Source organism: Centroberyx affinis, unplaced genomic scaffold (genome assembly GCF_046629955.1).
Source record: "Centroberyx affinis isolate AG114_WGS23_722 - 3 ecotype Tasmania unplaced genomic scaffold, CSIRO-AGI_Caff_v1 ptg001669l_1, whole genome shotgun sequence".
NCBI lineage: Eukaryota > Metazoa > Chordata > Actinopteri > Beryciformes > Berycidae > Centroberyx > Centroberyx affinis.
The window spans coordinates 257510-285341 of record NW_027280093.1 but is presented as its reverse complement, the minus strand read 5'-3'; the positions used below and the strand labels follow the sequence as shown (position 1 = coordinate 285341).

Genomic DNA, 27832 nt, shown 5'->3' with positions numbered 1-27832 from the left:
TAAATACATTCATAGGATTGTTGGTCTGTTTAGTTGTGATGCAATTAATTTTCCCTTGGGGAAACAAGCTGAATTTATGTGTACTTTTTACATTTGCTTTTTTATGTTAAACGTTCTAAATACAATTTCTGGTCCCATGTGACGAAAGAAAACATAATGAACGTGGTTTTATTTTGAAACTATAAGACTGTGATTGGCTCCTTTCCTCAATACATGGCAGTGTGGGCAAAACAGAGCAGGAGCCGACTCAATTTTTCTTCGATGGTGCGTACGCCCACCTTTACGTCAGCGACACTGACCAATCAGTGGTCGCTTTGTGCCTCTTTCAGGAAGTAAACGTAAACTTGAGAGCAAGCAAGAAGGCAGCTGTGCCTCAAGTGCAGCCACTAAATACACAACTGAAGTAAAAACTAAAAATGTCCTTAACTATTTTGAAGTCTACTTACAGGTACGTGTCAAGAAAGACATCTTATCTGGCGAACTTCTAGGTTTAGTCCGGAATTCTTGTCGCACTCCGCAGTTTGCTAACGTTATCTAGAGTGTTTGAGTAAAGGTGAAGTCTCGTGCATGTCAGTTGGAGCTTGTTTGAAAGTGACAGACTGGAAACGATGCTTGAAAATCAACTGAATACCATTTTACGGATGATCTGATGATAGATGGTTGAACGGACAGATGGTCTAAAGCGAAATGGTGCCCTGTGTGTGTTGAATTGAATCGAATCCTAATTCAATTCAATGTGCTTTATCTAACGGTCATTGATTAGTTGATCGGTTCTCAGTGAAACCAAAGCATTTTCAGATGTTTAACCTCCAGCTTAATAGATTTAATATTTGTCACTATTCTCTCCGGGCTGTTTTCTACAGACTGAGGTCCCTCTGCAGATTGCAAAGGATTCAAGGGCACATGGTAAGTAAAACTATACAGTAAAGTAGTGGTTACTGCTTACTGATGGTCCTTGCTACAGTATTTCCCATCGTTTTTTTTTTTGTTTTTTTTTGTAGCAGTGGGTAGTGAGGGGTAGTTATGGTTCTGCGACTTGGCTTCACTCATGGTACCAAATCCTGTATCAAATCCAGTACTCTTTACAGGACTTAACTCATCTGTCATTTTTTTTAGCAGTGGGGGGATTTTTCCAGCATTGGTTAGCCATCTCTTCTGAATGGCTGTAAAAGAAACACTGACAATTACATTTTATTATAAATTCTGTTATGTAGCAGTTTCCCTATGTTATAAATGTAAGATTTATGTCATGTTACACATTTATATGACACTTCCTCAGCCTATTGGTACAGTTTTTTTTACAGTTTGATTTGGTTTGATTTTGTTGAATGAAGTTCTGTTTTATTCTACTTATTGTACTCTAGTCTAGCGTAACCTATCCAAGTCGATTCAAGTCTATTTGAGTCTGTTAGAGTGATGTTATTCTTTTTAAGTCTATACTATGTTATTCAAGTTTGTTCTGTTGATGTTATTCTATTCTATATGGTGTTATCCGAGTATGTGCTATTCAAGTCTATTGAAGTGACTCTGTTCTAGTCTATTTGAGTCTCTTCTATTGACTTATATTGATGTTGTCTGGAATCCATTTCTGAACAGATGTCAAGTCAGGCGGCTCCAGAGGTTCTCCTGGAGAACGTGGGTAATGCAGGTGTGATCACCCTGAACAGACCCAAAGTCCTGAACGCCCTCAACCTGCCCATGATCCGACACATCTACCCCCAGCTCAAGGTATGGTGGAGGGTTGGTTAACGCTAACTACCACTGGGACAAGTGTCAAGGACTTGAGCATGTCAAGTGCCATGTACTGCAGTGTGTGGCTGATCGTAAACGGCTGCAGATATCTCAGTTAGCTGACAACGAAGATTTTCCCATATTGTCAGGCAACCAAAACACTTAGTCTACATCCTGAAAGATTTATTATTCTATCATGCAGTTTTGACTCCTGTTAGAGTGACTAGGATTTGTCTGTTTTTTTTGAGGTGTGATGTTCAAGTCTGCCTGTGGGTGTCGGTAGATAAATGGCAACAGATATCTCTGTTAGCTGACAACAAAGTAAATGCTTCATACTGTTTGGCATTGTAAAGGTCTTGGAGTTATTGACAGTCAGGTAGTTTTGTAGTTAAACCTATTTGAGAACTTGCTAAAAGTGAAATACATAAAGTCTGTGTAAAAACTCTTTCACAGTCCAAATGCATCAGTCATTTTAGTTTCAAAAACTATTCCCACTTGACTATCAACCACATAAATTATTAGGGTAGCACTGCCACAATAGCAAACATAAATGGGCATTTCAACCATGATACATATGAACTCCATTTCAATGTAATTGACTATCCAAGTGAGGTTTTTGCCTGGTCTTTAGTTCATTTGATATGAAAAGCTTCTCACTGTGCAAATTATATAAGGCAATCATCTTTATTTTCACCATTTAGTAAGCTACATTTAACACTATAAGCTGTAAATTATGACAGATGACATTAAGAATTAACTCATTTACGGTCAGTAAATCTCAAACTCTCAAAATTATATTCAGGACCATTTTCAGATTTGACATGCATGTCAAATTAAAATAAAATTAAAATTCAGTTTTGTTTCTGGTGAAGACTTCCTGTGAATTTGCTTTGACTATGTTTTCTGTGATTGTAGAAATGGGAGAAAGACGATGAGACTGACATCGTCATTATCAAAGGAGCGGGTGGGAAAGCCTTTTGTGCTGGTGGAGACATCAGAGGTAAGAAATGTCATTCTAGATTTGTCATCCGGGTCTGGGGAGACTTGACATGCAATAGCGGAAATGTGTTGGTACGTTGTTGTTGTTAATGTTGTCATTTCCTCCTAGTGGTCACAGAAGCTGGGAAGGTCGGAGATCCTCTTGCACAGGACTTTTTCCACGAGGAATACCTTCTGAACAGTGTTATAGGTATGCTTATATGCTTATCATTCATATGTGGTATATATTGATGTTCATTCAAATTCATTAATGTATAGTTTCACCTTTTTGAAATTTCATCAGTTTGCATGTTTAGGATCACAGTTTATTATCTTGTTTTGACGCACATGTCATTCTATCTTTAAAGGAAATTACAAGAAACCATATATCGCCCTTATTGATGGAATAACAATGGGTGGGGTGAGTATGCTTATTTTTTGATGGTTCTTTTCTCCTTTCTACGCATATTTCTGATTTATTTATTGTTTATCTGTTTTTTTTCATGAGAGTTTATTATATGATGGTTGGGTTAATCTTACACGGCTTCTTTCTGAGCTCTGTGTGGTCTATTCGCATTGCAGAAGATTTTCACATATTGTCAGGCAACCAAGACACTTAGTCTACATCCTGAAAGATTGATTATTCTATCATGCAGTTTTGACTCCTGTTAGAGTGACTAGACTTTGTCCGTTTCTTTGATGTGTGATGTTCAAGTCTGCCTGTGGGTGTCGGTAGAGAGCTGTCTGCCCCTTTTACCTACCAGAAACCAGGTGGCCTCTGATTGGCTGAAATATGAAGTGACATAGCGCATGTTGCTGCCACTCTTTGTTTTTTTTTACTCCCAATGTCAAACTCAGCTGGAATTTGAATTGGTACCTTGCTCCACACTAAGCAAAATAACTAGAACTGTGATTCAGAGAGAGTGTGTTGCTAAAGTGCTCATTTATTGGACATCACTTTGATTGCAAAGGTCTATTAGTTATTATTGCTGTATTTATATGTTCTGTTCACCTGGTCGGAGTGGATGTTTTACTTCTGGACCAGTCTGTCCCTTTTACCGTGACCTTGAGTGTCATTTTTCTCCTGGGCTTCCACCAAGGTCACACACAGCCATCAGTGTCTACAGGGTCACTTTGGCTGGAGTGTGTGTGTATAATTCCAAGTTCACTTTGTGTTCAAGTTTTCTTCTTCAATTTTTAAATGCCAAGAGGTTGCAATTATTTTATTAGAGTGGTGAATGCTCCAATGGTACTTGTGCTGAACCCACCCTAAGTTAAATTGCACATTAAAAAAACATATTCAAACAGCAAATATTAAGCAACATCTCAGTTTTTGATTAAAATCGTTTCTTGTTTGCTGAAAAATATTGAAACATCTGTCTGTGTACTGTATTGCAATTTATCTCGCAACTGCAGTATTCAGCAAAATAATCACCATATGATTATTTGTCAAAGTTATGCAGCCCTACAGGGCACAAACAATGAGAGTTGGGTTTACCCCCAGCAGCGCTCATGAAAACAGAAAGTGTTCCCTTAACATGAAATGGTGTCCGGGGTCGCTTGCAGCCATACTTGGCCTAGTACGACATGCAAATTTATCTACATGTTTGCTGAGTCTGTTTGTGGAGGAGAAGAAAGCGGTCATGTAGAGGTTAGATGGCTGGTTTGGCTTTGACTGATTATGTTACACATTTGGGTGGATTGAAGAGGGCTGTGCTACACCTGCCCACATCCAATGGGACCTGATGAAAGTTCATGCAAACAGCTGCTCCTCAGCCTCGCCACCTGGAGTGGGCGGTTTATGCAATGCTAGTCTATGCCTAGCCTTGTTTTGTCAGTCCTGCTATAAATTGTGGTGAATAGATGAAGTGCACTGCTACTATGGGCTAAATAAAGAGTCGAAAAGATTTTGAGCTTGTAAAAAAGATTCCGAGCTTGTGAAATGATTTGATACTTGCAGTTGTATATCACCATTTGTGAACATGTGAACATTTTGCATGAATGTATTTGAATGTGTGAATGTATAAAAAAGATTTAAGCAAACAAAAATTATGTGTAAATGTGTAGAAAAGATTTGTAGTTGTAAACAACATTTTGTGAATGTGTAAATAACATTCGTGGACAAATGATTTCAAATGTGAGGTTGCAAAAAAAATCAGAGCAAACAGATATAGTTTTGTGAATGTGTAATGAAAGATTCAGAGCAGCAAACTCTGTGTGAAAAATGTCGCTCAAAGTTCAAGTCTGTTCATGTGACATCCAGGTTACAAGCACGGATTTTTGACCCTGTTTTGCGTCGGGAGTCTACATGAAACTTTATTGATCTTTGTGGTGAAATTACATCGTTGCAGCAGCAAAAGTAGTAGGATTCAGCAGGGAAAAGGAAATGGAAGAACACAACTAGATTTTGATTTGACTTTTTTTATTTTATTTTTGAGTGGCTTGCACCATTAACTAGAATATAAAAATAAGCAATAAAAACAGAAAAAATAAATAATAAACCGATAAAATCGATGAAGTAAAATATAAACAATTGCAGATTATGTAAACATAATCTGGCAACAATTTCAATATGTTAAGTAGGTTGTAAAAGTACAGGAGAGGAATGGGTTACTAACATTTATGGATTTACTTAGAATTGTTACTTACAGTCTCAATTATTTGCTTAAATATGTATTACTAAATATGAAACATTTGTTGCGTGTGTAGGTATAAGTTCCACAAATGTTTCATATTAACACGTTACTGTACTCACAGGGGAAAAATCCTAGAAGCTGTGGCATACAAAGAAATCATCAATCTTGTTTACTTGTCCTATCTGTTTGGACAGCCACGATGACGCCAGCAGACCCACTAACCCTCTTCCTTTCAAGGAGATAGAGTCAGGTTAATTCATTTGTGAGAGCAAGATTGAAGTAAAAAAAAAAAAAAATGACCAGGGAGGTAATTATTTTTAATGTATTTTTTAAACCAAACAAGCAGGTAACACCCAAATAAAGAGAGTATTTGCCTTGGTGATGAGGAGGATGCTGCACCATATGGTACGGTATATTGACTGGACGACTCATTTCAGTTCATTGTCCCAACGGGAAAACATAAAAGCAGTGATGTCCTATCTGTTCTGTCAGCACAGAGAGGACAGTAATGTTGACGTAAACCACCCCGGGGTGACGGCTGTTTGATGTGTGTAGTAATAGTAATAATAGGCTAATTCTATATATGGAATAGTCCGAGAGGCATTGTAGCCCCTGTTCCCCGATCTACTCTGTGCTGAGAGCAGAACTCCCACGTCGAGCGGGTATTTTTGCACTGGTAATAACAAACCACTGTTTAGGCATGTCATTAGCAGGTCAAAGACCACACACTCTCGCTCTCTGTCTCTCTCTCTCTCTCACTTTAATAGGATAATACCCGCATAATTCAGTATTCTTCAAGTAGGAAATTAGAATTAAAACCCAGAATACTGAAGTGTGATTATGTTATTAATCCATGTCTGCTGTGCTTTACATTTGAGCAACCATTGCTTTTTTTTGTTTTCTTCCCACAGTGTCTGAGTTCCCTCTTGAGATTTCAAACATTTACATAGTCGGACACCAGGCTCCTCACATTGACTGCAGACCAGAATGAACTGTTTGTAAGTCTCTCTGACAGGCTTGGCGTAGCGGCTGCTGACGAGTGATGGAGATTTGTCCGGGGTTATGTGTGTAATCTCTATCCCCTGGAGAAAAGAGCTCTTGTTTGCTAATGTCCATAACGCCTGACGAGAAGACAGGAGTGGGAGCCAAAAAGGACCTTAATGTGGATTTTGATCCCTGCATTAAGGTTCTCATCTTCCACGGCCCTTGCAACTCTTGCTTTGAAAGCCGATACTTTTGCAGAGGAGTAATGTGGAAAGTACTGCAGCTGTTCTACACAGGGAATAATTTTTCAAACAGATCCTACAGTTTCTTTTTAAGTGTTTATAACTACTATCAATCACTTTTCTCTTCGTTTCTCTTCTCACCTCAGAGGAGGCTTCCACACAAGCCACTCAGGCTTTTGTACTCTCGTACACACAGAAACATTTACTTCTATATGTGCAAAACATCACTCCTGTGCAAAACACCAAGGTATAATAATAATTTTATGGATAGGTAGCTAGATTTCACTTTTCTCCCTGCTTTTATCAGTTCAGGCCTGTTGGGAGTCTTGCAGAGCAGATTTGGTGCACAGGAGTGATGTGGAAAGCAATGTAACTGCTAAACACAGGGAATCTTTTTTTTAGTGGTAGATGGATTTCACCTTCTCCCTCATCTTTTATCGGTGGAAGACATCCAGTAAACCAAATATCCTAATGAGGGCTTTATGAAGCCTTCATTAACCCTCCATATACTTAACCTGTGTAAACTAACCTTGCTGGGTTGTAAATTTTGAAGCCTATTCTATTCGTAAACATGAGAGCTGTAAACAGGCTCCACTGCACACTTTTGTACATTTCCATTGTATACACCAGGTTCTGGAGACATGTTCTTATATGGAGCTTGGTGGTACCATACCAGCACATCACAATGTTCCACTACTTTTATGGTGATGAGTTCATCTTGAGGAATGTGTGATTAAACGCTTCCTCATTCCAACGGGTGCATCCCATCGTCGCTGCAAAAAAAAACTTCTTTGGATGAAGATTCTCCATCAAAACCTTTTTCTTTCCTTTTCTTTTGGTTTTTCTTTCTCTGTATTTCTTTCTGCTTTGTCTCTTCTTTTTCTTTGTTTCTTTCTTTTGTCTGTTTTTTTTTTCACAAACTCTGCTTTTCTACTCTTGTCTCCATGTTGTGTAGCATTTCTACACTTTGGAGAAAATGGCTGCTATGCTGTGTAACTTTCACTTTATACAGTATAAACTTGAGGACAGGAGGGATGCTGGGTATTGTAGCTAACAGGTATTGAATGTGTTGCATTAACCATTTGATCAGAAAGGAGATACCTTACACATAAAAACAATCTGTTCCATGTTAGATATCCAAATGTAAGGAACCTTATGAAATCACAAAGTTAATGCCAGGTCACTGGACAAAAACTGAATATCCTGTGATTTAGATTTCCTGTACATTAATCCTAAACTATGATGGGTTGAGGTTGTTGCTTTGGATGTCATAGGTTCATTTCTGGCCGATGACCTTTGTTGATCACCCCTCCTGTTTGTCTCCCATCTTTCCCTTCTCTCTCCAATGTGTGTTGTCTAATAAAGCATAAATGCCATTAAATAACAAAACGTCAACTCTGCATTTTGTCAGCATTAAAACAAGTCCTCCGCCCTACAGACTGCCCTTGTTTTGTTAGAAAATCAACCCAGCGGCTGTCTTAGCCCTGAGCCCGAGTGCTGACACGTTGACAGAGGATGATCATTCTGTATTTCAGCTCCTTGGCTGAGAAGTCACAGTCTGTGTCTCCTCTGTGTGCCTGTGTGTTTTTTTGTCGGGATCTGGCTCTTCCAGAACAGCAGCAAGTACAAACGTCGGCAGTGGTCTGTTCAGTCTCCGGCGATCAGATATTTTAATCCTCTGTGGTCATTTGTCACACAGCCCTAAGGCGAACCCAGCAGCACTGTTCTGTGGCTCTGTATGTGCTTCTTTTTGCTGTTTGCTAACAGTGAGGAGATGACGGCTTGTCTACTGTTATCACACAAACATAGCAGCCCAAGCGCTGCGTGATCGTTGACAGGGAGGCAGCCCACAACAGGTGCTCGTCAGGGTGGTGACAGCCTAAATTTATCTGTACAGCACATATTTCATGGTTTATAATCCATATTTAAAGGATAAGTTCAGCAATTTAGGACCTGTATATAATTTGTCTCTTACATACCTCTAGTACTTGGGCCTGCAGAGGATATTGGCTCCCAAGTCAACTGTCGGTTGGAATGGCAAGCTCAGTTACGGTCTTTTTTGCATCGTAGGTTTACATAACCCTACAAGTGTTGCCACTGTCTCCAAAAATATCTGCTGCCAGAAAGGTCGTTTTTTTTCTTGGTTCAAAATACAGAACTATTCCCATTTAAGGGGGTGATAAGTAAGGTTTTTACTGCCCCATAGCACAAAATGACTGTAATAGATCTGTGGGGGGTTGATAGGGGGATCAATACCAGTGACTCAATGATTAGGCTACTTTAGCAGGTACTGAGATTTCTGGCTTTCAGAAATTCCCTTTCCAGTTCAAACTTTGTTTTGGAGCAAAAGCTCCCTGTTCATTTTCAAGCCAAAAAACCAACCGAGAAAGAAGTATTATTATTATTCCATTACATATTTTGCATGGTGATATATTACCTCTTCACTAGACATTTCTGTTTGATCTCTGCTCTAATTAGCTAGCTTACTCGTTTCTATTGTGGAAATGTGACTTGTGTATGTGTATTGTTTCAATTACACGAGAGTTGGGGGCTGTACCAGAGACCTTACAATAAAATAGAAGCCAATAGAAGTCATTAGAAGTCATAGATTATTTAATGCACCTTTAAGGGTAGAGAAGTGACTTCATAACAGGAAGGTCACTAGTCACCAGCTGAGACAGTCTAGATGGATAAAGTGAATGGATAATACTCTCCACTTCCTCAGCAGCTACTGCCAAAGTTACTCTTGACCTTAAAGCACTTGCGGTCCTGTTCTTTCCTGAGGTTACCTTGTGCTCCTCAGCTTTATAACTGTCAGGAGTTCAGCTGTTCCAACAACCTCCAACAAGATATCTGAATTCATAGAAGCAATGAAGCGCCATTATTTTCCAGTATCCTTCCCATCCGTACTACAGAGCAGGGTCATTTACTGGTCAGGTCAGAGAAAAATCCAATAGGCCAATGATTGGTGGTGATAAAACATGACTGAGGAAGGCCACTGGATAAATCCCCAAAAGGCATTCACCATAAACTTTCAAAATATAATCCATCATAGCTGAATGATTACTTGAATACATTTCTAATCCATAACATAATCTTCCAGAATACTCAAGGTCAGTGAAGTAATACGATTTTCCCCCCCATTACTTTTGGATTACATTCCCTCCAGAAGCAAAATAATTTATTTTATCTCCTTTTTTTCCAAAAGTACCTATAATCAGTTTTTTGTAATCATATTACTACGTCTATCTACATCTATCTTACTACTATCTATCTGTCTGTCTGTCTGTTCATCTGTCTGTCTAGTCTGTTGCTGTATGGTTATCCTTTCATTTTATTTGTATGTTGATGCACCCCGCACTCTAAATTCATTGATTATTTTCCAGTCTGCATTTTTCCATTGTCTTGTCAGCAGGGTACCAACATATGAAAATGAGAGCTCACTCCCAATGAACCTCCTCCATTTAAATAAAGGATATTTTGATATATAAATAAATGAATTGAAAGCATTGTGTTATTGACATGAAGTGGTATACAGTGTCTCTGCTTATTCTACTGGTCTGGGGGACCATCATTGACTTACTGTGTTAACTATTTCCCTAGAGTAGGATAACTGTCATAGTGGAGCATTGTATGACCGCACACATAGCTAGCGCCAGACAATTAGTCAGCAGAAGATGCCGTTCTGTATGTGTGTGTTTGCGTGCATGCGTGTGGGTGTATTTCATTCAAGTTCATTCATGTTCACTGCACTCTTGACTCAAATAGGTCTATGTAGTGTCCAAAACTGTCATTAGAAAGCTTTTTCCACACTCAGAAGGATGACCAAAGCCGTAGACTGTGCAGAAATAATATTTTTAATTGTGTTTTTCATTACGATAACACATAAAGTGCAAGGTTATTCACCAAGAGCATTCAGGCAGTATAGTGTACAGATGTGTGTGTGTGTCTACATTATACTCTTGTATGCATATAAGTTTTTGTTGAGGATGTGTGCAAGGGGATGTTCCCATGGCAACCTTGCAGTCTGTCTTGTCTCTCTCTCTCTCTCTCTCTCTCTTACACACACACACAGAGAGAGAGAGAGATCACTAACAGTGTTGGAAATGTCCTCCGGCCAATACTCCTCATTAACCTTCACCTCTCTCCCTGTTGGCCTACCACACTCGTTAATCACACACATGCACTCACACGGTTAAAGGGCAGACCTGGTGTTATCCGGGACTTTCTTTCAGGCAGCATTTCCCGCCTTGAACTTCAGGTCACTCCTTCTCTCTGGACATGGCAGTTATTAATGTTTACTTCATGCCCTGCTCTTCCCCTCTCTGCCTTTTCTTTACTCCTGCTGGTCTTATTTTTCCAACCCTTTTGATCGGTGTATTGATTTCTCCTAACCCTTTTTCCTCCTCCCTCTGCAGGGTGTGGGCCTGTCAGTTCACGGACGGTTTCGCGTGGCCACTGAGAAGACGCTCTTCGCCATGCCAGAGACTGCCATCGGTAAGACTGCTCAGCTGCACTGGCCCCTCTCCCCCTCTGGGGAATGCCAGTTGGCCCACATTTTGATGAACGGGTATCCTTCCCATCAATTATGCAGGAGCAATCTCACTTAAAGTTCCAGGCGATTTCAGTTGCAGACCTGATTGGGTCAAACTCATAGACATGTGGTCTATCTTTGTGTGATGTTGAGAGAAATGCATCAAGGGATAGATGAGGTATACACAGTATATAGTATTGTCACTTTCTGGTGAAAACCTTGTATATCCAATTTTGGTGATTGTCATATTGTTACAATTGAAGGATTCCATGCTCCTCTATGGGTTGAGAAAATTCTTCAACCTCTTGGGCTCATGAAACTTTTTCAAAACCAATTGGATAAACGAAAAAAAAACAACAACTCAAAAATACATTGTCATCAAGGTTGTTTTTCTTCTTAAAAAGCTGACATTTTGGAGATACAAGGTTTTCAACTGATAGTGACAATTATGCAAAGGTCAGGATAGATGACCTCACTCTGATGCAATTGCATGCTACAGGGAACTGCCAAAACGGCCTGTATGCTAAAGTGGAAAAAGAATACCCAGCAGGCATTGCACTTTATGGTCTTGGCCCCTCTCCCAATCAAAAAGTTTTAGTCCACTCCAGTCTACATCTTTCCAGCACCGACTTGTGTCCAGTGAAAAGCTGATAATGTTAATGCATACACTGGCGTAACTACAGGATAGACACAAGATGGTGGTGAAATAGGAGGCCTGTAGATTTTTCTGATTAAGCTGCAGCTGTCTCATTGACCCAAATAAAAATAAAATCAATTCTTGCATCATCCAGAAGGTAGGACTTGACATCCAAAAGTAGGGGGATGTCAAGGGGTTGATTTTCCCAGAACCACTCACTAGTGACTGACGTATCCAGCCACCCGCGTATTTACCAACAATTGCAAAGACAACATATTGGTTAAGGGGGTGATTTCAACAAATATTATTCTGCTAAAATGGCAATGAAAAACCATTGCACGAAAAGTTCAAACTTTAGTCCTGCCCGCAAAGGTGCTGATTGGCTTGATTGTTTCTCAGAACACAAACAAACCGTTGACTAGAGCAACACCAGACTCTCTGAATCGCTCAACAAAATCTGAAAAGTGGGCGAGACGTGATTCAGGAGTCTGGAACCAGGCTAGATGTTATATGATGTTATATTTAATCTTAATATTTTATTTTTTAATATTTAAAAAAGTTGAACCAAATTAGTTTCAAAACTCAGTTCTAACAGGCAGAACAGTCATAAAACTGGAGCCTGAGTGGTCAACAACAGCAGCTCTTCTAATTTAAATGAGGTAAACCTGCTGACTGGAGGGTTTCCAGTTCAAGTGCTGTAAACTGGCCTGATTCAGAGGGATTTCAGTAATTCTTTAGTGAGGGAGCCAATCAGGATCAAATCCCAATGTGATGTGTTTACTGGAGTTAGTCTGAAACTGCCTGTAAACAAGGATGGATTTTTAAAAATGCAATCTCTTGAAATTTAACCACTCCGACAAAATCAAAGTTTAACAATGTCTTCATTAAAAAGTTTTGATCGTAAATGTGTGTGAATAAAGGAAAAGTTGAAATCCTATAATAAGGGGCCTTTAATACATTCATATGGAGAAAGAGGCAGAACAATAGGGTTATAACTGGTGTGAGCTGGATGGTTGATACCTGTGAAAGGTTATTTGCATACTCTGACAAAAGCACCACTCGCTCTCTTAAATCGTGCAATGGCACAATTGTACTGCATCAGTTATTAAATGACTTGTGCCTGGTGAAATCATCAAGAATTAATCTTTATATTATATAAGCCAATTACTCTAGAGTAAATGGTAATTTCCCAAGCACTAAGCTATAGTTTGCTCTTTAGCTAATTGACTAGTCTGGACAGATGGCCTTTTCCCGCGGCTCTGAGGAGATTAGTAACAAATCACTAACATCTAACTAATTACACTTGAAGTTATGGCATACAGTAGCTTGTTGTCACTTAAAAGCAGATGGCTCATCACAGTCCTTACAAGATGAAGATCTGCTGGCTAATTGTGGGGCTTTCTAACACCAGGGTCATAGGTCTGATACAGTGGGTGTTTTGATAACTGCTGAATGTCTGAGCCCTGACAACATATAGGTTCTTTTACAATTCCTAGTTATCTGCTTAAGCTATTTCTGAACTCCACACTACAGGTCCTTGGTATACAGATATCATGGGGTTGCACCAAGTCGGGTGTCTAATCATTTTAACTGCATTCAGGGATCTGAAAAGTGTGAAGCTTGTCAAGGCTACAGTTGTATTGACTGTTCCCCTACTGAGAAATAAGACATGGTAACACACAATTGTGTTTTAGTTTTAAGGGTCACAGAATAATTTACTTTTATGGGGGATCACATGCCAAGTGAAGGGGTGTAACCCTGCTTTAGGGCCCACAGTAGTCTTGGCACGGATGCAGGTGCCTAGTGGTGAAAGCAGGACCGGGGTTCAAACAGAGCCTGTCACCCCAGCCTCTGCTGGTTTACACCTGCTACTCAGGGAAGTGGGACTGGGAACAAACCAGCTGCCAGATAGCGCAGAGGGAGCTGCCACGAAGCAAAAAGTATGCAGATGATCATGCTGCCTGGTGCTACCTAAAAAGGAAGAATCGAAGGCTGGCTGTGCTGCCACAGTAAATCAGATGGCTGTTATGATATCTTGGGTCAGGTCTCCTGCAGAGCGCTGGGAGTCAGCCATTGGTCACAGACAGTTAATTCAGGTTTGTGTGTACCCATGTTGCCAGGTTTGGGGTTGCCGCATATGGAGGAGTGCCTTTCATTTTGTTTGTTTTATTAAATTTTTTTAGTTGACTTTTATTTCAGCTGGTTAGTCACGTTGCGAGTAACAGTCTCTCTTTCAAAGGAGACCTAGTCATGAAAGCAGAGTCAAGACAAACATAAATGTTGCAGGCAACAACATACAACAACGTATAAAATCAAAAAATGGTCAGTCACATAAAAAGGTAAAACCATCAAAATCACTTTTCCCCTATTTGCCTCATTGTGCTAATCTGAGATTCAGAGACTTTTGCTGTCATGACCGCAAATCATGTTATTAAATATAATTTATGTTATTAGCTAGGATAAGACCTGAATTTCAAATAGCTTTTTTTCTTTTTTTTTCAAAATTAAGTTTTAGAATAAAACCCTTCAGCCTTTATCCACCCCCATTCTTGAAGGACTGGCTGAATGCAAGCATGAAGGAAGTGAGCAATAGTTGTTCCAGCCATTGAGGACACTCAGAAGTAAATACTCTTCATCTCCTTTTCTTTGTTTGGGGAAGGGTTTCCTGTAGTAAGTCACAACGCCTTGGTCAGATAATATTTGCAAATACTTTTATAGTTTGTTTTAGCCTATTTTGGTGTTGAGTGGGATTGGCCAGATAAGACGCATACAATGTGAGCCAAGAAGTTGAGACGTTCACTGTAAAGTAGTTGAGAAGAAATTTAGCATACTTAATCACTGATGACAGTTTACTGCAGAGTATCTCAATTGTCCCGATGCAAGAAACCTCACCCTTTAAGTACTCAAATTACATTAAAACACTCCTAACAATTATTTGCAAAAAACTACTTTACTAAAGCATGAATCACACTGGTTTTGCAATGAGATGGAGCCAGTGGACTGACCAGACAGCTGATGTCCTCAGTCTCCCCAGTCAGTGTATTCACCCCATAAAGATGGATAATGGATTCTGAAGTGGTCCTCTTGCATTATTGATGACCAATTTGCAGCCCCTTGCCGGAGTTTCTGGCCAAAATTGTGTAATCATCCATCCTGTAATTCATTGCCTCTCAACCTGCTGTGGATTCATTGACATTTCATATTATATAACTGTCTTAACTCATTACAGCATTTTGTGGCTAGGGTCTGGTGACAAGCAGGGAATGTGAAATCCTATGAGAATCACAACCGTACAGATAAATGACTATCGTTTCACCTACAGGCAAAACTAGTATTATTCTATGGAGAAAAACACACTGTTCATCTGTGTTTTGTACAGTGCTAAGCGGTGTATCATCTCTCTGTTACTGAAGCACCTTGGAGGGACGGCAGCACCAGTCAAGCTCAGTACTGACAGTGCTACCATGGCCTTCATGTGAATCTGTTGCTTGTCTGATGGATTGACTGCACTCCCTCACACATACACACTTCAAGGACACTCACGTCATCCTCTGTTTGACACACACACACACTCACCAAGCTTATGCCGGTTCCTTCTGGGCTGTGAGTCCATCATAAATCTTCTAGTGACGCATTATACTGTGTAGTGTTGTAGGGCGGAGTATGACTGAGAATTTGACGGCAGTTGATAAACACTTGGGCCTGTACCCGAGAACAGGGAACAGCGAGGAAGAAGATTATGTTGTCAGTGGATAGGAAATTATTGTGGCAGAAAGAGAAGGCTATCTCATGGTGACACTGGGGTTGCAAACAGCAGTAGGATGTCTGGTTGATCCAGTCTGACTGCTGTGTGAGATTTCCTCCAACGCGGCTACAGAGAAAAGGTCAAAGGAAACGGAACAGTAATTAAATTGCACAGACTGAGGGCCGTCTGTTTGAGAGGGTTGATCCGTGTGTCTGTGTCTATCAGTCTGCAAGCTTTAATTCTTGTGTCCGTGTGCTTATTAGGTTACCACAGTGTCAGCAGTGGTAATTTATGTTTGTTATTATGTTTCTAGGGATTCCTAGTAGTAGTAGTAGTAGTAGTATTAGTAGTCTGTCTAATAACTCAGGCATAAATTGGTAACTTTATATAAGTGACTGATAACCTGGACACAAAGAATGGTACTGACTGGACCATAGGGGGCACTATAATAGGCCCTCAAAGTCAAAGGCTCAGCCTCGCTGCGCTGTTAGTCATACAGATCTGAAGGACCCATAATATCCACCAAAAATATTTGGCCGCTGTTCTGGATTTTTTCAAAAACCTTTAAAGTAAATTAACTGGTTATGCCTTAACTTAGTTTATGAAAAGCTAAGGGATTGGTCCAATAATGGCCAAGTTATTAACCTATCAATTTTTAAAAATTTGCACAAAAAGTTACAGTTAACAGTAAAATCATAACGTCAATCCACTTGAAATTCTACAGGTTGGCCAGAAACATTATTTTAATTATATCTGCTAAACGACGTGCTGATATGTTGAGATTTGAAGAAAATATAGCCATTTGAACTTCTGTTGTGTTGTTGTAATAACAAAGACTCTTAATACCCACAATGCCTTATGGAGCAATCAGAGAACTTTGTCGTAATGCTGTGGTAACCGGTTCATTGCTGCTATATTTAGAAGCTATATTTCTGTTTGATCTTTTTAATCCACATCTGTGTATGTGTGTATGTGCAAGTGAACTAGCACACAAAAACTAAATAAATAGATTCTGATTAGTCTTATGATTAATGCTAATAAACAGAACAAGAATCTCTCAGTATCATTAAAACTCTCCAATCACTGTGAAACCTTGGCAAGACACCTTGGCTAATCAGCTTTGGAGCTGCTCACGGTGTCACTTGAGACACTTGAGCTCCAGACCTCTGAGCCACAAACAGCCTCTGCAGTCAGAAACATTTCATTCACACCACACTGTTCCTGACAGAAAATAGCCTTTTTTTAGCCTTTACCCAGAGATCACGGCCGCCTCCGGACCCCACATGCTTATTTTTAGCCTTGATCCTGTGATCGAATCCTGTCAAGAGCCTCTCTTTGTTTGGGGCTAACTGTAAATGCAACACCCCAACTTCTGTTGCATTGTGTAGACAGGCTTTATCCGCCACAGTATACCAGCATTATAGTATTGAATAGCTCAGTTGGTGGACCCAGGGTTTGGGGTTAGTTTCCCACTGGAGATATTCATGCTAAAAATGTATTCACTCATTTAAGGCACTGAGGATAAAAGTGTCCACCCAGTGACATATGCTATAGTTTAATTTTGCTGCTCAGTGGCCCTCATTTACGAAATGAACGTACGACAGAAAACTGGGCGTACGGTCATTTCCACGCAAAGCTCGGCATTTATCAATTTGGACGTGAGCGGAGGCTACGATCAAATCTCACGTCAAGTCTCAACTCGTGTACGCAAGTTCTGGAGTCAGCATGGACTTGCGGTGCAGCAGAGTAAATCTGGCTGAGTCGGAGAACTGTTAGGATTAGACCATATAGTATTCTGACTGGCATCTAAGCATATGCAGCCACATATTCATCACTTAAAAATATGTAGCCTATGGCAAAATATTATATTTTGTAAAGGCCTACAGCGACTATGTGTCATATAGCCTATCCCTAACATAAATAGGTATTTTCAAATTGTTTGCAATTAACGGGGTTAACAATTTTCTGGTGTAAGATTAATTTGTCTTTCATTTTGAGATAGCCTACTTGTTTGAGGTCTGACCATTTTTTCTTCACCTAAATGTAAAGAATTGCGATACAAGCTATTATATTAGGCTACTATTATATATATATATATATAGGTTATACATATCACAGATGTATAAATTAAATATTCAAACCTCAGCTGGAATGTCGACGGCAACGCTGTTGACCGCAGCAGTGATTTCTTTCCATACTGCATTTTTCCGACTTCCTTTGATGCCACTTTTCAGGCTGCCATATAGAACTAATTGGTTCAATTGGACTTGGCGACGTTAGAGTTTCTATTTCGAGGTCGGAGAAGTTTCTCTTCTTGGACGTATTACGCCTCTCCATGTCGTAAACTCTGGGGGTGAGGCCTCTAAACCGAGAATATTTAGGGGCGTGATATTTAAATGACGATTGTTTTCAGCCTCCACATTTATCAACGCCCGATCATTCTTACGCTGGGATTGGCGAGATACAAACGTTTCATGAATCACACATGAACCCTGTCGTAAGATGATTTCTGCGCTCGGATCTGCACTGGTTTCTACATTAGATTGATAAATGAGGGCCAGTGTCCCTCAAAAGGATGTTATGTGAATTAATGAGATGGATAAAACTTGACATCATTAACCTGGAGGAAATGGAGAAAATGCATTCTGTATAGCTTTGAAGCAGCCAGGTATGAGTCTGAATAGCCAGTTCATCACTACAGTGACCTCTACATGACATAATAAATGTAGCAGAAGTGTGAAAGGAGCTTAAGATAATAGCCGCCTCCCCACCATGTGTTATCCTCAGACTAGATCATTGGCCCAGTGGATGTAACCCCCTGACCCCTGCCAAAACCCCCTCCCTTTTTACACTCCTACTGTATTATCTACTGAAACTGCTTATCCCTCCTCAGCAGAGACTGGGGTTCACTGAGCTCCCATAAAAATTTTTAAAAAGCTGTTCAAAAACATTCCCTTTTACCTCTCTCCTTAGTTTTTATTTTTTTATTTCATTTCCTTGCATTTCCCTCTTACATGATCTGTGATAGGACACTAGGGCTCTGACCCCTGCACTCCTTACTATTGGTTGCTTGAGATAATGATGATCCAGGTAATGGAGTTTATTTTATGTTTTTATGTACTCATTGTAAGTTAATAAGGGTTTCAGCTAAAATGTAACGGTAAAACATCTGTGCACATAAGGGTTAGGGTAGATAACAGTACATGCATCAGAAACGTACAGTATGCATGCCTACACAGTACAGGTCATTCATAATAATTTTCATGGTGCCAGAATCTAATCTTTTCAGTATGAATGCTCCACTTCATATACAGCTGAAACCCTGTATGTTCTACATTTCAAGCATTACTCAAAATCCAGAATTTACTGGTTTCAACAATGTTTAAGTCAGAACATTGAGTGATTGGATTCAGATTGAATGATTAGATGCAGATGCCACTGGCGCCATAGCTTGTACAACATCCTGCTATACTTTCTGTCTTAATGTGTTGCTCTGTGGTGAAGTTTCCCACAAAGGACTTTTACTGTCAAAAGCCGAAGTTCTGTGTGTGAGGGACTGGTGTTGTGGTGCAGTTAAAGAATTATAGATTGGAATTATAGATACCCATCTGTGTACTTGTAGCGTGCAGATGAGCTAACTTAACTAGCGATAACCAAAAAACTACCAGTGTCTCTTTTTACCTGTTAGCATAAGAGTCAGTGCTTACCATTTTACATTTTATGGACAGTGAAGACAGACGAACATGTAAAAGTCGTTGACATGGATAATATACTACTGTGTAATAACGGCCTAACAAAAGTACAATGTAAGTGATGGGCTTTTTGTCCATTTATTTCCAGGAGGCAATTTGATTCGGGGCAAAGATCCATCTGGGATTGTATAACAAGGATGCCCCTCCCCAATGCTACCATCACACACACACATATACGCACACACCAACACTTACCTCTTACATTCATGTACACACCATTCTCTCGCTCTCCCCTCTCTCACACGCACACTCACACACAAACACACTTGCACACCCTCTCTTGCTGATGTTAACCCCCTCGGCGGTGGGATTAACAGATTTAACCCAGTCCTGCTACCGTCCTGAACAGCAGCCATAATCTGCTGCATTTATGATATTACATTTTCAGCCTCAAATCAGGTCAGCCCATCTAAGCTCCTACTGAGCTCCAGTCACCGCCCCCCCCAGCCTCATGTCACGCTACGAAAGCCGTCGGCGAGAACCAACATTGACCAATGGCATCGTCAGTTTGCTAATTTCCCGTTAGGAGCACTGAAATTGAATGGAAACATTATTCAAAACATTTAATAAATTGTGTACAGATTAGGGCCGTGGTATGGATTGTGGTGAGCGGTTTTCTTAAATGCTCATAAACCTCATATGTAGGTTTCTGTTCAACAATAACGCTGCACTCCTTTTGTAGACAGTTGCACTTGAATCACCTGTGGAAAAAGTGATACTGCCTTCTGCCTTGTACATCCAGCAAAATAATGCCAAAGTAAGGTGCTTTAGAAAGTAGTTGGATGTAAATTAATTGTAGATTTTCTTGTCTTGTAGTTGCAATCACACTGTCTTTGAAGCGCCGGCCCAAGCATGCTTGTCATTGAATAACAGCCGCTAAATATGTTGTCATTCATCATTTAAATAATTAGTCATTTGTTATTTGTATTGTAGTTATGCCCAGATAAATTCACTCCTCATCTTGAAGAAACATTGCTAGGCTTTCGTTGACGTGATTAACTAAGGTCTTTCATTGGTGGTTGATTTGATTGAGGACTCATGAGCTTGAGGACCATACAGTGTGGGCTGTGAGAGAAAGTAATGTTTCATGAAGTGACATCTGCAGCTACATAGTACATGTGTACTAAAGCTGTAGTTGTCACAATGCGTTTCAACACCTGTCTTTCTGTTTCATTTTGACAGGGCTGTTCCCTGATGTGGGAGGTGGCTATTTCCTGCCGAGGCTCCAGGGAAAGCTGGGCCTCTTTCTGGCCCTGACAGGCTTCCGTCTCAAAGGACGTGACGTGCAGAGAGCTGGAGTGGCCAGTCACTTTGTAGAGTCTCAGAAGGTATCTCAAGCTGCTAAATAAAACCTTACACAAGAACAATCCCCACAACCTGGTCAGAGAAAGTGAATAAGAAACACTCTATCCTCCCTCAAGAGCTGCTCAGTGGCCAAATGCAGAGGATGGTGGTTGTACTGAGCAGCTGAATGTGTGCAGCTTTGAAAGAGAGTGTGTATGCTCAGTAAATATTTCCTGGATAAATAAAGGTTATAAAAGAAGCAGTAGTACTAACACACTGCAGTTCAGCTTGTTATCTAAACCACCTAACAGCCCATGCATGAAATGAGTGATATGGTGCTGCAGGGACGAGGGAAGGGCAGGAGTGGGGGGGGCGGTGGAGGTCAAGGCTCCACTGGAAAGCCGGATGCTGAGTCACTGGGTATCTCACTCTTGTTTATAGGTGCCAACATGGGCTAGCTGGCCCAAAAGCAATTTCTGTTTGTCCTGGCATGCCCTTGCTGTTGGCGTGAGGTCAGAACAGTGGGTGTTAGAGTTCATATAAGAGCACAACCTTGAATAGAAGTGATTTTCAGAACAGGCGAGCAGAGGGGTAGATTTAATTCTTTATTGTAGGTGAGATAAAAAACAAGATTATAAAAATATCTCGCCTTAATGGAAATGGGGAAATGACTCAGCGTAACAGCAACTAAATGAAAGCAAAATGTTTGATCCACAAAAAGCTTTTTTTACCTATTGACAAAACAAATAATTGAAGGAGAATAATGCTTTTAATTCAGAAAACTCCATTTTGGATGTGAATACTAAACTTCTTTTCACCCTTGTTTGTCTGTTTGTTTGTTTATTAGCAAGATATCTCCAAAAGATATGATGGCCTAAGGGTCAGTTGATTAGAATTTGGTAATGATCCAGATCTGGGATTTCCGCCATTAGATGATTATGATTTTTAGCCATATCCATTATGCTGCGTTCATGTGCTGGTGGGAAGGTCCGACATTCGGGACTTCCAAGTCCGCTGCTAAACAGGATTGCATTCACTTGCTACTTTGTCAGGAAATCAAACCCAGAAGACAAACAATAAACAAACACAGTGTAAACCGTTATGGAGACTGCAGCTTTGCAAGTTGGGGAATTGTTCAGCGTTGGCGGAAGTTTGCGCTCTACCGAATGCCTTCTGGTTATTAAAATTTGCACATAGTCCTATTGTGGGATGAAGGTAGATCTTTTCCTATTTCTTCTCAGTAGGGACTAACTTTTTGAAGAACCAGCAACTCTGGATCCAGAATTTCACCAGCCGATTTATTTTTTTCTCATGGGAAGTCGTTTTTAGAATGGTAAAGACTGAACATAGGCTGACTACCCGCCAAAGTAGCTAGTAGAATCAACAGACTTAGCAGCAGCCAAAATGTACAAGTATTTTTCTGTTGGCTAGTGCTAATTTAAAGCCCCTGCTCCCTAGATCCCAGCCCTGGAGAAAGAGTTGGTGGACTTGAAGTCTCCCTCTGCTGAAGATGTCTCCAGAGTGCTTGATTCATACCAGAACCAGGTAAGAAATTAAGAAAATAAATTATATATGCATATAGGCCATGCAACTAATGGTGAACCTTAAATGCTTTAAATATGGACTAGTGTTGATTGATAACTCATAATATTCATGTTTTCGTGGACGTCTGCAAGTGGGATATGGAGATACTTATAAACAGCTTATCCAAAATAAAACCTTACTGGGACATGACTGGACTGTTACTCGGAAATCGGTTTGCATGTAAATGCTCTCGGTGTCGTGTTTTTTGTGTCGATCAGAGTGTGTTGTTCTCTGTCCACAGAGCAGCCTGGATGCTCAGAAGCCTTTTGTCTTGGAGGAACACAGAGCTGACATTGACAGGTAGACTTTGAACCTCTTGTGTTCCCCACCACAGCACTCATCTGATATCTGCATCAAGAAAATTGTTAGACAGCCAGTCTGGCCAGTACTGTGGCGTCTTTTTCCTTGGATTTTCTTTTGATGAAGTTTTAGTTTTTGCAGGTGGCACTCTGTTCCTTGTCTGTTCAGCCATGGTGGCTATCGCTGCCCGTGCTAATTATCCAGTTCTTCTTCTGTTTATTCCAAAAAAAATGGAAACTGAAAACCTATCACTTCCTGTGCGGCAGAGGGGTTTTCCCTAGAGAGACCTAGCAGATACCAGATATTTAGAAAAGCAAATGTAAAAGCTTTCATGAACTGGGTGTAAGTAGAATCACTATTGCATTGTATCACTTGGTGATAGAAAATAGCAAAACAGACATTTATTTATATGAAAATGTCACTGATTATTGCTTTTTGTGATTTGGTATCTAGCCTGGTATGTCACCTGAGAAGTTGCTGTAATGCATTTCAACTTATTTTATTCAAGAGAGGATATACAGTATAATCCTCTTTTTTGGGTTTTTGATTTTTAAGAAAATCCACCTTCTGAATTGGTTAAACTAAAATTTGCATGTTGGCCTTTACTTCCCATCAGGCTGTTCAGCTCCAGCAGTGTGGAGGGCATCCTGCAGAACCTGAAGACAGATGGCTCACCGTTCGCTAAGAAACAAGCCGAGGTAGGTTCTTCACCTGTGGCTTAATCAGAACCACAGACATAATTCATTTACAGGAATCTGTCAGCATTTGTGCACAGGCATATTGACGACTTATACCTAGCAACACAGTTCGTACTGACACGTAGAACAAGGCCAGCGGGACCTTGAACAGTCTGTATGAACACTTTTATAATGGTGGTCATAGAAACCATTTAAAGGAACATTTATGTAGCCTAGACTACCTCTTTTCCTATCTGCAGTCTAGTTATCCCACCACCAGATGAAAACCTGTTGACAGTACTGGGATCCAGCCAGGGCATTATTTTGCGTTAGCAGTAGCTGTTAGTAATTAGTAACTGCCTCAGTTTAAGCACTGAATGGGGTTAGTAGTCTTGTGCCTTGTTGGCTGGACAAACATCCCTCATGTGAGATTTAAGAGCTCTTAGCAGAACAGAGTGGCTCCATTCCACAAATTTGCTCAATCCCTTTATAAAACTTAACTTCACTCCCTTCATGGATGTGACTCATTATATTGAGTTCCTCTCTCTGACTTTAACCTTGTTTATACCCAGACGGTCCAATCAGATCAGACCTGTGAAGGACAATGCACAACCTCATGAAATAGTGCACATGCCCTGGGTGCCTTGGGTTAGGCACACCTCTCTCTCCCCCCCCCCCCCCCCCCCCCCCCCCCTCATTTTCCTTTTCCTTCTCCTGATTGCTCGAAGTCCACTCTAGGGTAAACAGTATGGTACCACTAACACCAGCTCTTAACGTCTGCCTATGTTGAATGATAATTTCCTTATTATTTTGTATTCCTAAGGCCAAGCCACATGGTTTTTAGAATTTTAAAATGTGTTAACCTGAAAAGTTAACCACTATTGTTCGATGAATAATGGTGAACTAATGTAAGACTGAACAACTACTGTTCAGCTGTCTTTGATCTGTTGGTTACAACAGATAAACACCTCCCAAATGTGTCATAAGCCCTTGTTTATCACAAATATCCTCTGAAGCTGTTGAACTTCAAATTAGGGTTGTGCTGCTGCTGATTGTTTGGGGTTACAATCATGTGGCTGTAAGAGATTTAGTCTAGAGAATCAGATATTATCTGAGCCTCAGTCTGCCTAGTACATTAAAAATGCATGGCCGGGTTTCCTACTTGACATTTTACAGCATTTTCATCAGATAAGGTTACATTCTGAGATTATAGTATTGGAGGGTGAGATTGCATGTTTTTTATTTTGTAAAAGGAGAGTAGGCAGCCCACTCTCTGTAGATGAATTCAATCTGAGGCCCGCAGGAGTGCATTTGATTCCAGAGATAACTGTCTAAACCATCTTTGGACATGAGGGTTGTGTCTCTTAAACAGCAAAGCCCTGTATCCTCCTTTCCAGATCCTGTCCAGGATGTCGCCCACGTCGCTGAAGATCACATATAAGCAGCTGCAGGCAGGAGCCTCTCTGAGCCTGCAGGACGTGTTGGTGATGGAGTATCGACTCAGCCAGGCCTGCCTGGTAAAAGTCAACAGAACTAACTGGATTTTTGACCTCAGGACAAAATATTAACCCCCATTCTCTTAATTTGCTTACTTTTCACACTTTGGGTGTAATTGGACAGGAAAGTGATGATTTCTAAATTATTCTTCGGGTTGAGGAATCAAGATCCCAAGTAATGCAAAATATTGTCAACAGATTTCTCTGCTCTTTTCAGAAATTATAAGGCACCATTGTTCAGAAATGTATTTCTTGACATATTAACTTCCTCTCAAGCATTCCTCTCAAAGGTAAAACTGTAATCTCCAAGATAGAGTATAACTAATCTTTAAATCATCTAATATGTAGTAGTTCAGTTGTGACATATGTTAAAAAAAGTAAAATCTAAAACACTCATTAGGATGATGTCATCTCATGGGTTTGTTGTTTCTGTTGTTTTGCAGAGAGGCTGTGACTTCTATGAGGGTGTAAGAGCATGTAAGTTGTTCAAAATCAAAATGTCTGTTTTAAGTTTTTATGCTTTTGTGCAAATGAGCCAAGAGCTTTTGTATGTGGTCTACAGAATTGATATACGATTGGGCAACATTTTCAGGATATGGGAATGGGCAATATTGCCTTCAGGACGGATGTGAATTTGAATGATGTACCAAAATTATGGATTTCAGAAATACATGGATTGCATAGAGGGCTATAAGGAACCAAAATACAATGAAAAAGAAAATACTATTGATCGTAATTGTTGTTACAGGGGCAATAAGTAAATTTTTTATGGCCACATAGCACAAAATGACCATAATATATCTGCAGGGATGTGTTTGGGTTATTGATCAATGCGAGTGACTGAAAGATTACTTTTCCCCTCCAACACACTTGAGCTACGAAGGCTTATAAGCCTCATTCTCAAGTCAAAAAAGCAAATGACAAAGCAGTGTTACTATAACAGCATTTTGATCGTGATACATTACCTCTTCACGAGATATTTATGTTGAATCTCTGCTCTTAGTTAGCTTACTTGTCTCTATTGTGAAAATGTGACTTTATTTATATCAGAGACTTTTGTAGGAGGAGATAAGTTCTATCAGTGTTGTTGCAGTTCCTACTGGTTGCCCGAAAAGATCACAGCTTACTTAATACAATGTTAAATTACCAGTCAACATCACCGCAAAAATGTTGCCCGCGTATCACTCACATCGCCTGATGCCCCAGATCGTGTAGCAGCCTGCAGCGCTGCTCGGGTCGGACATGTGGAGCAGTTACTGACCTTTTTGTTGTCGATGTCTGTGTGTTGCCAGTGCTGGTTGACAAGGACCAGAGTCCCAAGTGGAACCCGTCATCACTGGAGGAGGTATCAGACCAGAGTGTGGAAGAATGCTTCTCCTCACTGGGAGAGAAGGACCTGCGTTTCTGAGTAACTCTGCTGCTTCCCACTTCACTCACTCACCGCCAAGCCTTTCCCAAAACGGCTGAATCCTAGTCAGCTTCCTGTCCTCTTGTCCCTCCATTCCCAGTCAGTCATATGAGAGGGCTCTAGCCTACTACTGAGGATGGGTGGTTATGAAGGAGACACAGGGTGTGTTTGGATAGTCTGTTATTATGTAACAAGTACACACTGTAAACGTACATCATGTTTAATATACTGATGCGATTTAATTCTAGACTGCTAAATAAAACTTTCTCTTCTTTCACTCTTCACCACTCTCATGGAGGTCAATGACATGTTACAAGAAAATTTACAGTTATAGGATGTTTCAGTGCAGCTGAGGAAAGGAAGTTCTGATTTTTGGTCACAGCCAGAAATAGGAAAAAGCGTGCAACTTTAATTTTTTTCATTTTTGAGTTTTGACAAAAGCCGTTCTTCCTATTGAAGTACACAGCCAGAAATAGAAAACAGTAGCAGTAGAGGCAGCTGAGAGACGCCCTGTATGTCACAGATATAAATATGTATGTGCTGTTAGTGTAAACTGTGTTGGAAGTGGAGTCTATTCTACACGTTATCCATATCTGAATACCCTGCAGCTTACTAAGGAGTGAACCACACAGCAGCATTGCATTAACAAGAGGACATGGGGGGAATATGATCTCACCACTGAGTGCTTTATTACATTTCCTGTGGATGATTGTTGATGTGAAATGTATCAATATCAACTGTACTTCTACTGTGCGCTCTGTTGTTTTAATGTAGGAAATGTATTGTTTTTGTTTCCTTCTTTCTCATCAGTGTTTTCCCCTTATAGACAGTTCCTCCATCAGTTTAGGTGTGTTGTCCAGAGTATCTCTAGTTTTGTAAACATGACATGGATAAAATGTATTTTCTGTCATATCCATCCATATATAGTATATATGGCTGGCTAGGTGACATGGACATAAACAACACTCCCAAGGTAAATGGCGGACTTGAAAGTATATCACTGTTTACACCCCATGCATCTACGTGTTTAGATTACACTGTATTTTAGAACAAATTTGATTTTAGCAGTCTATGAAACTCATTGCACCAGGGAACCATTTGGAGAAGCCTTTTTGATCAAACTCCCTCTCTAAACATTACTTCTCGATAGCTGCAGCATCTATGAGGCAACCAGAGACAGCGATGCTGAAACAAACGGCAATAAAAAGAGTTGGTAATATAACTTATTTTGTGTTTTTGATATATGTACATGCGTGCAGTACAGTTTCTTGGTGCTCATATATTTTGTGGTAGACAAGGAAGAGCTACAGTTGTTAAGGGTAGGACTTTTTATGTCCTGAGTATAAAGTGCTGCTGTTATAAATCTTTGGTAAATTACTTTCTTATCAGAGCATGAAAGCGCTGTGCTCCTGCCCAGATCTTAAGTCTAAAAAAAGTAAACACATTTTGTAAATTTTTTGTTGGCTTATACGTTTGTCTATTCTACCAGCCACTTTGGCAGATAACCTTGCATATTTTTATTTGACTGGAAAAACAGTTTAAAGGTAAAAAGTAATTTGTGAATTCTGCCAGCTGCTGTAGCCAAATGGATGAAAAGGCTTTTTTTTTCAGGCTGAAGAGGAATAAAGAATTAAAATTATCCACTTCTATAGATTGAGATGTACCACTACCAAATAATCCATAAATCAGTTTTCAGCATTATCATTACACTTATGAATGCTTGGCCATCCAGTGGGAGTGTCCCTTTTTTGACCTGTATTTATCCAGAGAAAGTTCTACTTTTTCAGCAACATCTTGCTTCACATTCATACAGTCTGACTTCAACACATTTCTGATTTCAGATG

At 40.1% G+C, this 27832-nt stretch overlaps 1 protein-coding gene across 2 annotated transcripts; it reads left to right on the top strand.

The window, feature by feature from the left end:
• Positions 1-318: 318 nt before the first annotated feature.
• On the top strand, positions 319-27800 carry hibch (3-hydroxyisobutyryl-CoA hydrolase). Of its 2 annotated transcripts, none has more exons than XM_071528396.1 (14): positions 319-448; positions 864-906; positions 1597-1728; positions 2647-2731; positions 2840-2920; positions 3078-3130; positions 10990-11068; positions 20422-20567; positions 21982-22068; positions 22349-22407; positions 23024-23105; positions 24482-24607; positions 25024-25057; positions 25873-27800. In XM_071528396.1, exons 1-14 carry the CDS (start codon positions 417-419, stop codon positions 25986-25988), a joined length of 1155 nt encoding a protein of 384 aa, XP_071384497.1. In that variant the 5' UTR covers positions 319-416; the 3' UTR covers positions 25989-27800. The 2 variants fall into 2 exon arrangements, with proteins under 2 accessions (XP_071384497.1, XP_071384496.1); XM_071528395.1 differs by having other exon boundaries at positions 24482-24601; positions 25873-27798.
• Positions 27801-27832: the final 32 nt, after the last annotated feature.